Below are 15,766 nucleotides of genomic sequence, written 5' to 3' on the forward strand. Positions count from 1 at the left end.
TGTTAATGTCTGCATCCTGTGGTAGGGCTCCTTAGGCTCGTCTCCAAAGATCACAAAGTCAGCCAGAGCTTCCATGTCTGCCATTAATGTGAAGGATTTTCATACACACATTTGCAAAATAACTACCAGATTTCTCCTTTGTACTGTTAAAAATTCAAGTGTAGGCAAAAGTTTTAAACTTTTACTGTCAGTGGCTTAATACAGACTTCCTCCAAGAACGTGTCAGATGGAGATGTGGCAGCACTACTAAAGCTCTAAAGACATCAGGAAAATACAGAGAGGAAGTGAGACAAACCCCTGCATCTTCTCTGTTCAACAGGAAAGAGAAGACTGAAATGCCACCCAAGGCTTTTTTCTTCTTGAAACCTCGTGTTGCCTGAAGTTCAACATTTAAAGCAGACAGCAACTCAGGGGGATGGTTTTTCCACATTTTTATTTACTAAGGTTTTTATTGTGTGTTTTATATTGCAAACCCCACCCCTAGAACTCTTCCCTCCCTTCCCCCCAAAATAAAACAAAAAATAACAATAATAATAAATATAGTTCCACCTACTGAGACAAGCCTAGTGTTGACTGGGGTCCAGTCGGAATAACTCAATATTGGCTACTGCACTGCTAAGAACTGGAAAATCAAACAATATCCCCGTGAAAAACAAAGAAAAGGAACCCAACTGAAGAAGGATGTTCACCAGACTGGTGGATGGAACACACATCTACCAGAGACAGCCCTCAGGGTGTTTCTGTGCACCTCCATTTGTCTGAGTGTCCACAGGGGTTGTTGAGATTCAAGTACCAATGCAGCAGTCACAGGACAGTCATCCATGAGGGCTTGGCATTGCTGGGCTGAAGGCCTTTCCCACCTGCTTATATTAGATACCCAGACCCAAACAGCTTAGCTCCCAACCTCTTGAGATGCTCATTCTAGGGGCCCTCTAGCACATGGGGAAAAAAGATTGCTAAAACAAATATAAAACTTAAAAGGATATTGTGAGTTTTCCTTCTAGGAACTGCCTCATACCTATGAAAATATGAGAGGGTCTGTGAGTCTGCTTCAATTCCAGCAACTGATTCTGTTTCAAGATGAACCTGTACATATTTGGAAAAGCAGGATCTATATATTATAATTATCACCTGCCAATCAGTCCTACATAAGGGTCAAAATTGACATGTATTTTAAAACTAGGAGAGATATATATATATATAAATATATGTGTGTGTGTGTGTGTGTGTGTGTCTGTGTGTGCATGTTTACACATGTGCATAAATAGACTACATATGTGTATAACTGTATACTATATATATATAAAAGCATGTGTGTATTTATAGATATATATATAAAATCTATACACACACACACACACACACACATACATGCACCCCTCCCACCACACACACTCACACATATATAGTTGTATGTAACTAGTAGAAAAAACATTTCTAGAGTTCCCCTGACCCTTTAAGGAAGACCAAAGCTGATTACATCTGAATTCTGAGCCACCAAAGCACGTTGAAGCAGGAGTGCCCAGGAATGCTTGCAGCAACATTCAAGATACAGGCACATGTCAAAGAGTTTTGCAAACAATTCGGTATAAAAAACTGTCAGCCAGTGTTTTGGGAGAGAGTTGGGGGTGGGAGGAGGTAAGAGAGGGAGTTTTATGGACTTGTATCATTATCATGATAATAGTAAGTTTTTTGGTACTGCTGCATGAAGTCCTGCTTTCCCTCTGAGGGCTGGAAGGACCCCATGATAGCTGGAAACAGAGGGGGGCTGGACACGTGTTTCTAGCAAGTGTTAGAAAAGTTGAGCACCTGACTCTTTACAGTGAGGTGGTCAAGGACACCTCTTGGCCTAAATAAAAACAAATGAGAAAGAAAGGATCAGAGTAAAAGAAAAGGAGACATTTGCTCTAGAGGTAAAGGCTGTAGCTTCTCAGTGCTGTGTGCAACCCATGGCCCCTTACTGTCTTCATCCCACTTTGACTGCCTTAAATCAGGGGAGCCCAAAAAATCCAGCTCAAGGTGCCTGCCAGGCCCCAGATGTGTCCAGTGATGCTGCAACTGCAGGGCGAGACCAAAGCCAATCAGGTGCAGGCTGTTATTGCTGGTGAAATCAAGCAAACTATTTCAATTGCCCCATCAGAAGAGAAGGACAGACCATGGCTGGCCAAATTTCTGGTCTAATCTGGTTTAATGGTATAAACATAGTTGCAAATCTGGAGGATTCTTGGCTGGGAACCAGTATTACCCTCAGTGCCTCAAAGCTCAAACTCCCCTGGGCTGAGGAAGAGGGCTAGGGTGACTGCACCCCACTTTTCAATCTTTTTCTACCCATTTCTCTTCAGTCAGCCCATGGACACTGAGACATTAAAATGGGAGAGGGAAAGTTAAACTGTTGCCTGTTTCTTCATCCGTTCCCTTGCTTTGCACGCCCCAACCTGGAAGGCAGCACACACACCTTCCAAACCATGGAGATGTTGAAGCTTGGGCTCTTTTGCTGGTTGGGGCCAGCTGCCTGGTCCCACAACCCACATCCACGATGCCTACGAAAATACAGAGGGGATATTCACTGCCCTCCTTGTGACTTTCAAGGGATTGCTTCTTGTTCCCACTAGAGCATCAGTGGAATAAGAAAAAGACAAGCATCTGAAGTTAGGCCCGTCCATCTCCTGGTCACATTTACCTTCTTCAGATGGAGTCCAAACAAAAACTCAGCCCTTCTGAAATCCCTAGAGGGGACTGCATTAATGAAACGCACCCCTCTTCTGGCTTCCTCTGCAAACTGCTGATCACACGAGAAAACCTGGGAGGAAGTGCCATCTAAGTCCCCCCCATAACTAGGTGCTGCAGGCCCGGTTCACAGCTGGTGCAAAGCAATGCAAAGCTGAGGCCAACCAGAGCTGTTCTAAAAACACCAGCTACAGGCCTGCCCTGATGTCCCCTTTTATGGCCCACATCAACCTTGGATCTTTGTCTCAACAGGAAAACCTTTTTTGGTGGCTTCTATGGCTGATCATTCATATGTTCCAGCTCAGGTACACAACTTGTCTGTGCGTTACCTCGTTGGATTAAATTTGCTCATATCCTTTTGTTCCATGTATGAAAATATTCTATAAAATCAAGTGACCAAAAATCTATAGCTCTAAGAATACCTGGTTATCTTCTTTTTTTGTTGGTTTTTTTTTTGTGTGTGTGTGTGTGTGTGTGTGGTTTTTGTTTCTTTCTAATCACAGTTAAACTAAACAAAAGAAATGGAGAAAAAAGGGGGGAAGAAAAGGAAAACATGATTCATGAAAGTCTAATCAGGAACTGAATTGCACGGCTGACATAACCAGCTCTCAGAAGGAGTCCTCACAAATTGGAGGGCAGTTTGGATCTGACAGGTTCCAGATCCCCTGTGAGCACTATGGATTCTTTCCGCCCACCAGCAGTCAGAGAAGCAGCGCCTGCAGCGCTGGCCCCAAACACCAGCGGATGTGGTAAAGAACCTGAGGACATCTGACGTGGTAAAGTCACACGCCCAGGAATTGAGCTACAAGGCTTCCCAAGAAGTCCAGTCCCTCCACCAGGAAAAGGAGAGAAGCTGGAAACAGATTCTCTAGAGGAATGAGGAGAACTTTGGCTCAGTGTCTGAGCCAGCTCCTGGGGCAAAGATGGCTGGGAAGCAGAAATCAACTTGATGTCCTGGTTGAGCCGTCCCGGTGGCACAGGTGGCGTGCTCTTGGACTGCAGGATCTGCGGAGGTGGGCTGGCGGTCTGAGGCAGGAGCAGAGAACCGTGAGAGCCTGAGGCCCCGGAAGGGCCACATTGAAAAGTTCTTGTTGCCACTGGGCTCTGACTGGGAGGACTAAGGCCAGAAGGGGTATAACAGGGAGAGGCGACACCAGACTGTTGTAGTGGAGACATGGAGGCAAAAGGTGGCCGTTCCTGGTGGAGCTGGGCTATCGTTCCAGTTAAAGATCCTAATGCACTTGGATGTGTTTGGCACAGGCCTGAGGACGGCCCACCAGAGGCCTGCGCCAGCTGGCTTAGGCTGGAGGATGGAGAGTTGGAAGAAGGAGGGGGTTGGAAGTGATTAATTCCCCCCAAAGTCCCACTGCCCGAGAGCTGCTGTAACTGTCCCCCCTGCAGTGGTCTTGTGGTGGGCTGGAACTGATTGAGAAGACTGGGGGGTGAGTTTGATGAGAGCTGGGTGAGTGATGTTGATGGGGAGCTAGTTGTGGCTTGCTGGAAGTGCCCAAATCCACTGCTGGAAAGGGCTGGTGGCTGCTGCTGCTGCTGCTGCTGCTGCTGCTGCTGCTGCTGCATGGGCTGAGCTGTACCTAGGGGTGATCCAGAAGGTGCGTGTTGGAACTGGCTCAGTCCCACCGAGGATGCACCACTCAAACCCGGCTGGCTTGAGCCACCTGGAGGGGATCCCACCTGGAACTGGCCTAAGCTGGTGGCAGCTGAGAATCCTGCGAGCTGCTGGATGTGGAAGGAAGAGGACGACGGGGTTTCTGCTCCTGGTGTATGCAGCTGGGATGGAGTACTGGAGGGAGAGCCAACGGCAGAAGGGCCAGTCGATGGGATGAGAGACTGAAGCCTTTTCAGCTGTCTTGGAGTCTGGTTGGATTGCTGTCCCAAGGAACCCAAGACGGACACCGGAGGACGGAAGATGGCTGTCGGGAGGCGTGGGTGGTGTGTCAGAGCTATAGCGACAGAAGTGGTGGCTGCGGCAGCTTGCAGGGGTGCCTGGATCAGCGGAGTCCAGATGACAGGGGTGGGTGTGGATGCGGCAGCGGCAGCGGCAGCGGCGGCAGCCTGGACATTGTGAGCACAGTGTGCCATCTCTCTGTCGTGCTGCACGATCTGCTGGATGATCTCATTCTCTTGGTAGTTGAAAACACCTGAATTGAGGTCATGCTGGACTTTATGCAGCAGAATGGAATTTTTCTTGCCTGTAGAGAAAGTGAAGAGAGAAAGAGTCATTCTGATATGTCAAAGCATGGGAGGCTTCCTCAAAGCTTCCTGCCAGACTTTCCTCAAACTCTTGGCACTGTCTCCCTCCATTGTCATTATGGGATCTGTGTACGGTTTCTGCGCTCCAGCAACAAGATGACAAACATCACATCTTCTGCTTTTGTGGTATGATCAACAGACCTCAAGATCCCATAAAGATATCCCCAACAGGACACATATTCTGAGACAGTAAAGCCGCTTTGGTAAGTGTGGCAGACTGGTAGCAAAGCTTATGAATCTGGAAGATTCCCATGTTGCACCTCATAATCTGAACTTCCATTAGAAAAAGAGAATAAATCCAAAGGCTGCAAATTTTCTTTTCTGTTTGCAAAGGAAAACCTCAAAAATATAAAACCAGTGAAGTCTCCTGAGTCTTCAGCCACTCTCCTTCAGCTTATGCATTTTTCTCATCTGTCTCATGCAACTTATTCACTCTGGAGCCAAATATGTGTTTTTAGTTGAAAGTAAAGTTCTCTATGAAAAAGGGACAGAAGGACTTTATGTGCTGGAAAAGCTCAGCTGGCCCAAGGAAGAGACCTCAGACGTGCTGCAGCTACCATCTTACCTGGTCATGCCCTTCTAGCCCCAGCTTTAAGGGAACTGCAGGCTAGCAAACATCACGTTCCAGCTGGACTTCCTAGCCTGCAGCAAAATATTAGCTCAGCACTTTGCCTTTTCAATGGGCTGGAAAATATGGCGTAATGAGTTTGTCTGGTCTGAGAGTGCACCTGGCACTGAAGGGATGCACGCTCCTGGACTGAAGGACAGAACCATTCAACGCAGCAGGATGAGATGCTGCCAGCGATGCCCTTTCACCAGAGCACAAATGCCTTCTCAAAGGAGAGGCTTTCTGATGTACACAGGCTCTCTGCATAACAGCATTCATATCTCTGTTCTCATAACAGCATGCACATCAGTAACTGTGCCAGCATTGATTTATAAGGAGCTGGTATATGCTGATTGGAATGATTTTCTTACAAAATTACTGTGGATTAGATCCCTGTTCTTGCCTTTTCAAGGGTCCTCTATCCTGACAACATATGCCAGTTTGAACTGGCTTCCTTTTCACTTCTGAAGCTGTTTGGATTTGAAGGGTTCAGCCTACTAAATTCTGTGTGTCTGTGTGTGTGTGTGTCTGTGTGTATGCATGTGTGTACCTGGCGCCCTCGTTGCGTGTCTGTACACAGCTCAATTTGTAGCTGAAGCTCAAGGGTCGAGTGTAGAAGGGTCACCTCTGGATGAGGCACCAGCCAGTTTGGATCAGATCAAAAGCTGTATTAACCCTCCTCCTGAACCAAATGTATCCTCAGGCCCTGCACCCATTAGCAAACCTCTGCTCCGATTCAAATGTCATTTCTGCTGGTTCCTGTCTGATCACTTCTAGTTCCTGTACAGGACCAGGGCAAACAGACAGCATCTGGCCAAATGCTGCGGATTTACAGAGCATGAGATAGCGGCAGGTATGGAATGGAGGCCTGGATGTGGAAGGGCCCCTTCTTCTGCATTTTAATCTCCAAATCATGTCATGCTTTACAAATTAAAGGCTAGCAGCACAGCTCATGTCAATTAAGTTTCCTGTAAACAAGGGGTTGTGCATTAAACTTGTCTCCACACTTTCATGAAACCACAACTTTCAAGGTAAGTCAACCATTGATATTATCGACTAAGACCACAGTATGGTATTTAATTTGTCCCATACAGCATTCTAGTTTAAACTGGCCAATTGATACTTTCCCAGAAGGAATGATTAAGAGTGGACTGTCATGTTGGGTAGCAGTTCCCAGTGAGATTCCAGAGGAATTTCCTTTCAATTCTATACCAGTTGTATCTCAGATCTTTCTGTACAGATGTGGGTACATCTCTGTGCATAGATGACATCCAGATTGCTGTTTGGGTTTTTTAGTGTATGATGTTATCTTTTACAGCTGTAACAGATAAAAGAGTAAGAGTTGAAGGACATGCCTCTTACTCTAGCCTAACGTAAAATCAAACATTTGGCAGCAAAGAACTTGAATGATACTCTGAAGAGGGTACCTGGTATCCTGGTGTCCTAAAAAGTAACTCGAAAATGGTAGAGTCTTGGATATAACTAGTTGAGTTTCAAATCTACCACCAGAAAAAGTTGAAACAATTATTGCACAAATAAGGAGGAAATTGTAAAGTATAAGGGAGATACTAGTCACTACTGCATATAATGCTGGGAAGGCATACAGAATGATGTTTTAGTTCTAGTGTCTAGCTGCAAAGCTTGAAAAGGTACAGAAAATATCCACAAGAATCAGGCTTGAAAAACATCAGTGAGTAAGTACAACGTATTCAGCTTCTCTCAGAGAAGAGATGATTTGATACCAATTTATAGGGAACTTCACAGATGAAGGAAGCTGCTAAGAACCATTCCCTTCAGTTCCAGAATGACCCATGAGATATTGTGATTTTAGACAAGCCCATAAAGAAAAGAAGGAGCAATCTAACTGTAATTGTAGCTAAGCATTGGAAGAACACACTGAGGGTTTTTCCTTTACTGTACTTTTCAAAATCAACCATTTATCTCTTTATAAAGGATGAGGTGTGGCTGTAGCAACAGAGTGCTATGCAGTAGTGCTAGGCAACTGTTCAGAGCGGGTAAAGCTTGCAATCTACAGTGGGCTGAACTGCACTGTAAAACCAAACCACTAAAATGCTGACAGAATTTTGATTCTGGATCTGCAACTGGTGCGTTTGGGACGTGTCTGTTGTGGGTAGTGGTACGTTTGATATGGGATTATGCTTATACGGGATGCTTAATGCGTTTGTGGTTCACCTACTGTTAATCACTCCCTCCAAAAAAAGCAGTAAGGCATATGAACTGACCTTTCTTTTCTCACCTTGGAGAAAGATACCAGCCCTGGAAGGACACAGTCCTGAAGGCAAACAGTGTTCTGAGCTGCTAATGTCATTACAGGGGCTGGAGAGCTTGTCTGCACTGGAAGTGGTGTGCAGGATATGTATATAACATCTGTTTCATTGTATACTGGCCTGGAATAGACAGCACTGGATATGCCCCAAACAGAGAGATCCTGGTTCTACCCGCCATTCATGCAGCCAGGCACACCAGGAATGTCACCTTTAAACTTAAGAGCATTTTTGCAGTGAACATAGAGTGAAAGAGAGTGAATGGCACAGGGGGTCACGCAGCACCCACACACACAGAGTAATTTCCACCTGGTATCTACTAGAATCACATACGTGCTCACAGACAAATAGATCACAATCACAAAGAGCTGCTTAAACCAAACCAGAAATACTAACTGCTCCAAGTCTGGAGAGAAGGAACAACTTATCTAAACAAAATTGACAGGTGAGAGAGAACCTGGCCAGCACACTTGAGTTAGAGGGATTCAGACTGCAGGTTTGTAATCATTCTCTTTCCAGAGTTGAAGGTACAAATCCCAGCATGGGGAATCTGTAGCTATCCTGCACAACTGCAAGGTCAGGATGTGGACAGGAGACGGCATGCTGAGTTCAGACAGGCAAAAAAGCTGCCTTACCACATTTGCTTTCTCGATAACAGACTGTAGCAAAACCAGGATGAGGAGGAATGGCTAGGGGTAGAAAAAGGAGAAACAGCAGATGTTGCTAGTGCAGCTTTCCAAAAAGCTTAATACCAGCAACTACTCTGTGTTTCCATCATTACACTTCATCTCACTCTTTTAATTCCATGTCACCGGTCTTTGGCTTCTGATTTGCGTGTCTGTGCTTGAATAGCCTGCAATTTCCAGTGCTGCCCTCAATTCAGGTGAGAAGCCATAGCGATGTTAATCAGAGCTGCACGGATTGAGGGGACTGATGTTTTCATAACCAGAGCTCTTGAAAACACAGAAAGAACTGAACAGCAGACTCTGGTTTCCTTGGCAGAGCACTAAATGGAGAATATGCTAACATTTTCCAAACATGCATACTATTTACTGGAAAATGGTTTGATCAAAGCTCCTTAAATTTGTGTCAAATTGATAAACTACTTCCAGCAAAAACCTTGCAATTATTATTTTTTTTACTTTTTAAAACAGAACATTTCAGTTTTCCTTTGAAATGACATTACACTTTACTGTTTTTCTGAGCCCAGCTTGGATGTATCAACTGTTTAATTAGATGAAATTTTTCTTTTCTGTTTTGCCAAAAAAGTCTCAAATTTCTGCTCCAGAACATTTAAAAATATTACTGAAACCGTTCTTTCTGTTATTGAAAGAAAGAGGAATTTTTCAAAATCATTTTTCAAAATGGTTAGCAAACTGAAAAATTAATTGGCTCCACCATTCTAATTAATTGCATCATTTACATGATGTTTCCACACACCAATATAAGTCTTATTAGTTGCTTCTGGAGACAATCCTCCTTCCAACCAGCACCAGATGAGAACAGGCACACAGCAGAGTCCTGGTAGGACAAAGACATTTTCCTGGCAGGTCTGACTAAGGTCTTGCATGAAACATAAGCCAACAGTGGAACAAGGCTGTAGGAGCAAGTTTGCTTGGGCTGGTGGTCCTGAGATTATTTCTCCTCCTCATCATCTTACTTATGAAACTGCTTCAGTTTCAAATTAATTTTTTCTGCTCTGGATTTATTGTCACAGCACCTGACTCAAAAGGAGAGCAGAAAAGACTGCAGTCAGAAGACTGAAAGGCTGATTAGTTTGGTTCTGTGTAACCCTAATTGAAACAATGTTCTGCAGCTCACAGCTACACTCAGTGAACTGCAATAGAGTCCTGTGTTCTTGCTAAGCCAGTGAGAAGCTTCATTAGCAGAAAGGAAAAGGGACTCCTCTGTTTCCCCTTCAATCTAATCATGGAAGCACGGAGGCTGTATGTACAGAATTGCTCCTTCTAAGTTGTTTATCCCACATAAATTAAAGTGCTGAGCAGGTCTAAGGTACTAAAATAATCCACCTAAGCATTTATTCTAAACCCAAAAGCACTATACAAATTTACTGAGATGCCACAGAGCTGGCATAGGAGCCATCTGCAACCACCTCATGCACCAACTCCTCACCGTTGCTTACTCTGAGGTAGCTCAAGGCCCCTTACCCTTCTACAGAGGAGGGAGAAGCTGCTTTGGGTTTCTGCAGGACAAGTGGCGTGTGACAACCTGAGGAAGGGAGGGCTGGGTGGCTCCCAAGCAGCCTCTGGGGCTGGATGTGCCCCTGAGCCAGATGGAGAGACAGTTCAACTGATGGAGCTACAGGAGCATGGTCAGGTAAAGGTCTTAAGACTAGCAGGTCTCCATGGCACAACTGACTTTTTTGTTATCTTTGTACAGCTTCTAACACAGTATGATTTTTTCCCATTTTTCATCAATGGAGTGCTCCGGGTTCTAAAAACACCCTATTTTCCTCACTGCAACAATAGGCTAAATACAGGGGAAAAAAAGAAAGATATTTACAGCCTAGAAGATGTTCATAGCAAAGCTACTGGTGCTTTGAAGTGGAGTGGGGAATGTAAAATTATGGAAACTAAGCAAATAGAAGTTGCTCCCTTAATAAAGAATTGCAAAGTCAGATTTTCCTCAACTGTAGATAGCACACAAAAGAACAGGGAGAAAGGCTCATGTGATTTCATAAAAGGAGCCAGCACTCAACAATAATTCTTCAATCAAATAATCAAAATTAGCCTTCTGTTGTTAGAGTTCTGCACAGACACCAGGGAAATTAGCTGTGACTTTCTGTTCATTTCTCTTTTCAGTTCTGTCTGAGCTCACTGGCTGCAGCTTAAGAATTCAGGTCACTAAATTGCTTTCTGAATTTGCATGTATTTAAAATAATCTCACTTTATTAGGCTGGTTTATGCCCTGGCCTGCTGTCAGAGTGGCTGCCCCCCTGCCACATGGTTACTTCTTTCAGGTCTTTGCTTCTTATTATTCATATGACTGGGTACTAAACACCCTGCTTGGATCACCGGTTGCAGCAAAGGGCTCACAGCCCATTGCAGCTTTGAAGGTGGTCTCTGCCCTCCTTTGCCTATGGGTTACTTGGGTCCTGAGCTGGTCTCCTGTGGTAATTCAGCTCGCTGCCATCGTCCCCAGAGGGGCAATACAGCAACTGGCAACTGCAGGCAAAGAAACCCTGGACATAATAACTGGCACTTTGCTGCAGCTGCTTCTATGACCCTGGGGGAAATGTTCTGCACTGGGACTATGTTGGTTGGAGGATCTCGCTGCAACAGCTTTTGCCACTGCCTTAAGAGTCTGTGTATACAGGGAAATTAGCTGGAACAGAGATTTCAAAATAAATCTTAACTCCCAGTATATGTGCTCTTTTCCTGTTCAAGCCTGACTCTCTCCCAGATGTAAGTTAACCCGCACTGAACTGTATTAACTGTCACGTAAAGGTTTCTGCTCAGAATTGAAGGAGCCCTTGGAAGCAAAGCAAAGCCAGCTGGATCAACTCTAAAAACATCCACAGGGGAGTTCAGTGCACTTAACAAATCTGCTCTAGAAACTAATTCAGATTAACTTTCCTGACAGCCTGGCTGTGTAAATACATTGCAAATTGGATGTGCAGTTCTTGATTAACTGCAGTTAGTTGCCATTTGTGTGCTCCTACACCGGGATATGTACAAGGCAGCACCCGCCTGCATACTGCAGTTTCACTTCTCTCTTGCTAAAGCTGTATCCTTTGAACTCTTGTGGTACATTTAAAGTACAACAGTATCTCCTTCTCCCCTGCTCTGTCCTCTGCAAGCCTAAGTGGAGTTACACCTGTACACAGGGGTTTTATTGCAGGAAAGCCAGATACCAGATTGAAAGGGAAATAAATCTTATCAGTGTAGAGCCCATTGTACTGGGGACATCAGCTGAATCTGTCTTCTTATTACCATCTTAACAAACAATAATGAGTTCAAAAATTTAAAACAGACAATTCCCTATCTTTCCAAGTGGAGGTCTTCCCTCCCTGTACAGCTCAGGTTCACCACTGATTGCTTCTCCTCTCCCACAAACCAGATAGGTATCTTCCAAAATACGTGACATCTCTTTTAACAGACAGAACACAACTTTTAACTGGGCCAAACTGCCACACATCAAATGATACATGGTGAGTAACGTTATCTGATGAATCTCAGGACAGTTAAACAAAACTTAAAATAAATTAAGCTTTTCCTCTCTTCACATTTATGCCCATCATAGAGAGCTTTGCAGAAAAAAAATTGAATCTATAGAGCTATCTAGAGCAAACTGTTTGTGAATATCCATGAATGGGTCTAAGAACTGCGTAATGCTGGAGTGCCTGTGATGCCCTGTGCTGCCTGAGGCATGGTGTCCTGGCTGTTGCTTATCACTGAAGACTGAAGCCAAAGAGCTGCCTTCTCCTCAAGTGGCAGAAGGGCTTGTGTCTGGAGCCAGAGCTGCCGCACTCAACCCTCAGAGCCCTACTGGAGCTGACAGCTGTGACAGGGACAGATTCTGGAAGACCCTGGACATTCTGGCGCTGTTTTTCTGCCAGTTGTGTGCTTTGCAGTGCGGTCTGGTTGCAGATAGCTACTGGACTGTCTTTCAAGGCAGGAAAAGTCCCCTGAGTCTAGAGGTGTGGTTGGTAAGCAGGTCCTACTTCATGTAATTAAAGAGGGGGTTGAAAAATATCTTTAAAGGTGTTAGAACGGTAAAATGTTATCTGAACAGGTGTTTTATTTCAATGCAGATAGCAAAGAGCTGTGGATGTGGCGCTCTAAATATAAAAGGAATCCAGTAATTTGTGGGACCCACAGAGATGGGGCACAAATATATTGTATCTCCTACAACTCCCCCAGCTCTCTCACTTCTGCTTAATGTCTGCCAGCTAGCCAAGTACCCATTTGCAGTACTAGAGACTCCTGCCTAGAAGAACAAACTTCCCAGAGAATGTGCACCCTGCAAGGTAGGCATGGGTTGGGATAAACTGATGTGACCAAGGTCATTTACAAAGTCAAAGACAGGTCTCCTGAGATCTCATCACCAACCCCGCTGTCCCTTCTATTGGGGTGTCTTAGGCTTTTATTTTTCTTCTAGAGTTGCATGAGAAATGGCACTTCATATTCAGGTGAACAGGGTTGCCAGTTCACCTTAATTAAGCTGAAGTAATTTGCATTCACTCATGGCTGGTAAGTTGTTGATATCTTTCCTTAGGCTAAACAGAAAATACTCTGAGTCTGGGCCTTCACTTCCAAATAAAAAGAAATTCAAATATTCAATTCCTGCTTCAGTCCAAGCTCCTACGCTGCATATCTGTGCTAGATAGCATTTCCAGGGTGTGATTCACCTAAGACATTTCAGATAGCCAGGAGAAGACGAATCACACTCTAAATGCCTTTTTCTCTCTGCTGACTATAAAAGTCAGATTCAGATGTCTATAGTAGTGTTGAAAATGATAGACAATTTCAAGTCAGAGGAATACACATAGTGGTACTTGAACTTTGATTCCTCATAAACAGATATGTTCGTGGGTTATTCACATGACGACAGAGGACACAACACAGGAGAACCCATGTTATCTCTTGTCAGCCACTGATACCCTCATCTACTCGGTACTTGGATAATAAGATTCCATCTCCTTAAAGGGCTGGGCAGAGTTCAATGTGATTTTGAAATAAAGCTTTCCCCCAAAGCACTCACACTCCAGCATTGTATATCTGGGCCACAGGAACTTTTTTCCTTACGTCACCTGTGCCTGTATCAGCAGCCTCAAATAAGAAGCATATATATATATATATATAAAAAAATATCTATCTCGCCTTCTGACCAAATCTGCTTCCTCATCTCACATGTGCAGGGCTTTGGGGGTTACTCACCTGCATACAGTAAACAAATCTGGGACTACAATGTGGATACAGTGCAAAATTTATGCTGAGTACATATTGTTTTATTTATACACATTTCAGTCCGTTTCACTTATTCATATGATCTTGCAGGGCACCTGCCACGAGGGAGCAGGCAGCTAAGAAGCATTCAATGACCGAGCTCCACCTCTGTTAGCATTATTTTCCCTGTAGAAGAGATGAGGAACTGAGGCACAGAGCAAAGGCATGACAAGGACAAACAGGGAATCTGTGGCAGAGCTTGGCACAGATCCCAGATCTTCTCATTCACAGCTCCCCTAGCCTAACACAGGCCAGCTCTTCCTCTGAGGCAGCAGATCCCAGAGTATTAGTCGTGACCTAGACAAGCGGGGTTGCAAACCCAACAGGATTTCAACTGCAGAAGCATGGTCACGAGCTGACAAATAGGGTGCCCAGTCAAAAAGTTTGGGAACAGCTATTTTTGTGGCTTGTTTATAGGACAAGGCCTTTAAAACTTCTACCACTATAATATCTTGAACAGACACTCTTGTACCGCAGTAATATTATATAATTATACTTAGAGACTGGTATTGTGTTGTCTTTGCTTTTCTTTGCTTTTTCAGCATCTGCAATGCCCGAAGGAAATGCGAGACACTTTTAATCCTGGGTTAACTGGGATCCTTGTATCAAAACATATGCAACTGGCATTGAAAATGTATGCTTTTCAAACTACGTGGCAAAAAATTCCTGATGAAAATGAAAAAATAACTTCCTCTGGCTTTAAGTATGCTTTCAGCTCTCACCAGTGACCTTGATACGGATGGTAAGCAGCCTTATGACAGACATTTATGGTATTTATTACAGCACAATGAACAATGGAAAATAATTGTCCCCCAATATTTTTTGAACACACTAGTGAATTTTGATTCGATTATATTCACGACCTGTATTGTATTTACTTTCAATGAACATTTGACTGGTTGTGTTTTACAAGTGCAAATGTTTGTGAAAATCTGATTTTAAGCTTCAATGGTCACTGAAAGCCAGTTTCAAACCAGTCAGGAACAGAATGATGCGACTTACGTAACTGACGCATCACAAACTGGGACGATTCACAAATGCTTGTCAGACAAAAATTACTCACTGGGGAAATGAACAAATCATTTCAACACACAAATACTACAAAGAATTTTACATCTTGGTGAAGAACAAGAAAAAGAGGAAGATTTAATCAGCGATAAGATGATCACTAATCAGTGATCAGCCTCACCTCCTTGATTCTCAATCTTCAGGCCCCGAGCCTGGGGAGAGTTAGGCACGTGATATTCTGCAGGTTCTTTAGAGACTGAAGTTCCTCAGAGAGCAGAGTTAAGCAGGGACACAAATCTTTGCAGAATCCCAGCCTTAGTCAATTCATGAAGACTAATCCCTTCCAGTCTTTAAAGAGTTCTGCAAGTGCAAAACACCTGGGAAACTTCTTCCCCAGCCATGCATGGCACAGGCAGGATGCCAATATCAATTCCCATTAAGCACAGAGGTTAGAAGGATACATGACCATGCTCTTTGCCGAGCGATCAATGTAGCTGACAGCTCCCTGGGGGGCTGTGCCCTTCGTGCTGCTGCACTGCCCATCTACCAGCAGGAAGCGATGGGGACACACAGATCAGGGTGCATCTGCCCCTCTCCTTCCCCTCTGCCTAGCCACAGGCATTCAAACTGCATTTGCTCTGCAAAGTGAATGCCTCATCGCACCTCCAGTCAACCAGTACTGCTCCTGTTGCTTCAAGGGATGAGGTCTTATGTTCTCATCCTGTCTCCCTGCTACCTAGACAAGCTTAGACCATGCTTTCCAAACCCTCCATATAGCAGGGAATTCTGCAAACATCTCCCCACTCACTGTGACTGGATGGACTGAGATTTTTCTCCCTGCTCTCTTGATTCCTCACTGCACAGGGGGAATACTGGGTGGATCTTATCCTGGTACCAGA

General features: G+C 44.4%; 1 protein-coding gene across 3 annotated transcripts in view; it reads right to left on the reverse strand.

Moving 5' to 3' along the window:
- Nucleotides 1–555: 555 nt before the first annotated feature.
- HCN4 (hyperpolarization activated cyclic nucleotide gated potassium channel 4) overlaps nt 556–15,766 on the reverse strand; it is a 106,806-nt gene continuing 91,595 nt past the window's right edge. Inside the window, exons 8-9 of one of the 3 annotated variants that reach the window (XM_074880212.1) lie at nt 4,366–4,937; nt 556–4,263 (exon numbers count right to left, since the gene is read on the reverse strand). In XM_074880212.1, coding sequence (XP_074736313.1) covers nt 3,349–4,263; nt 4,366–4,937 — 1,487 coding nt within the window. In that variant the 3' untranslated portion in view covers nt 556–3,348. Of the gene's footprint in view, nt 4,938–15,766 lie in introns of all 3 variants that reach the window. The other 2 variants (XM_074880211.1, XM_074880209.1) reach the window with 2 other exon arrangements.

Source organism: Strix uralensis, chromosome 11 (genome assembly GCF_047716275.1).
Source record: "Strix uralensis isolate ZFMK-TIS-50842 chromosome 11, bStrUra1, whole genome shotgun sequence".
Lineage (NCBI taxonomy): Eukaryota > Metazoa > Chordata > Aves > Strigiformes > Strigidae > Strix > Strix uralensis.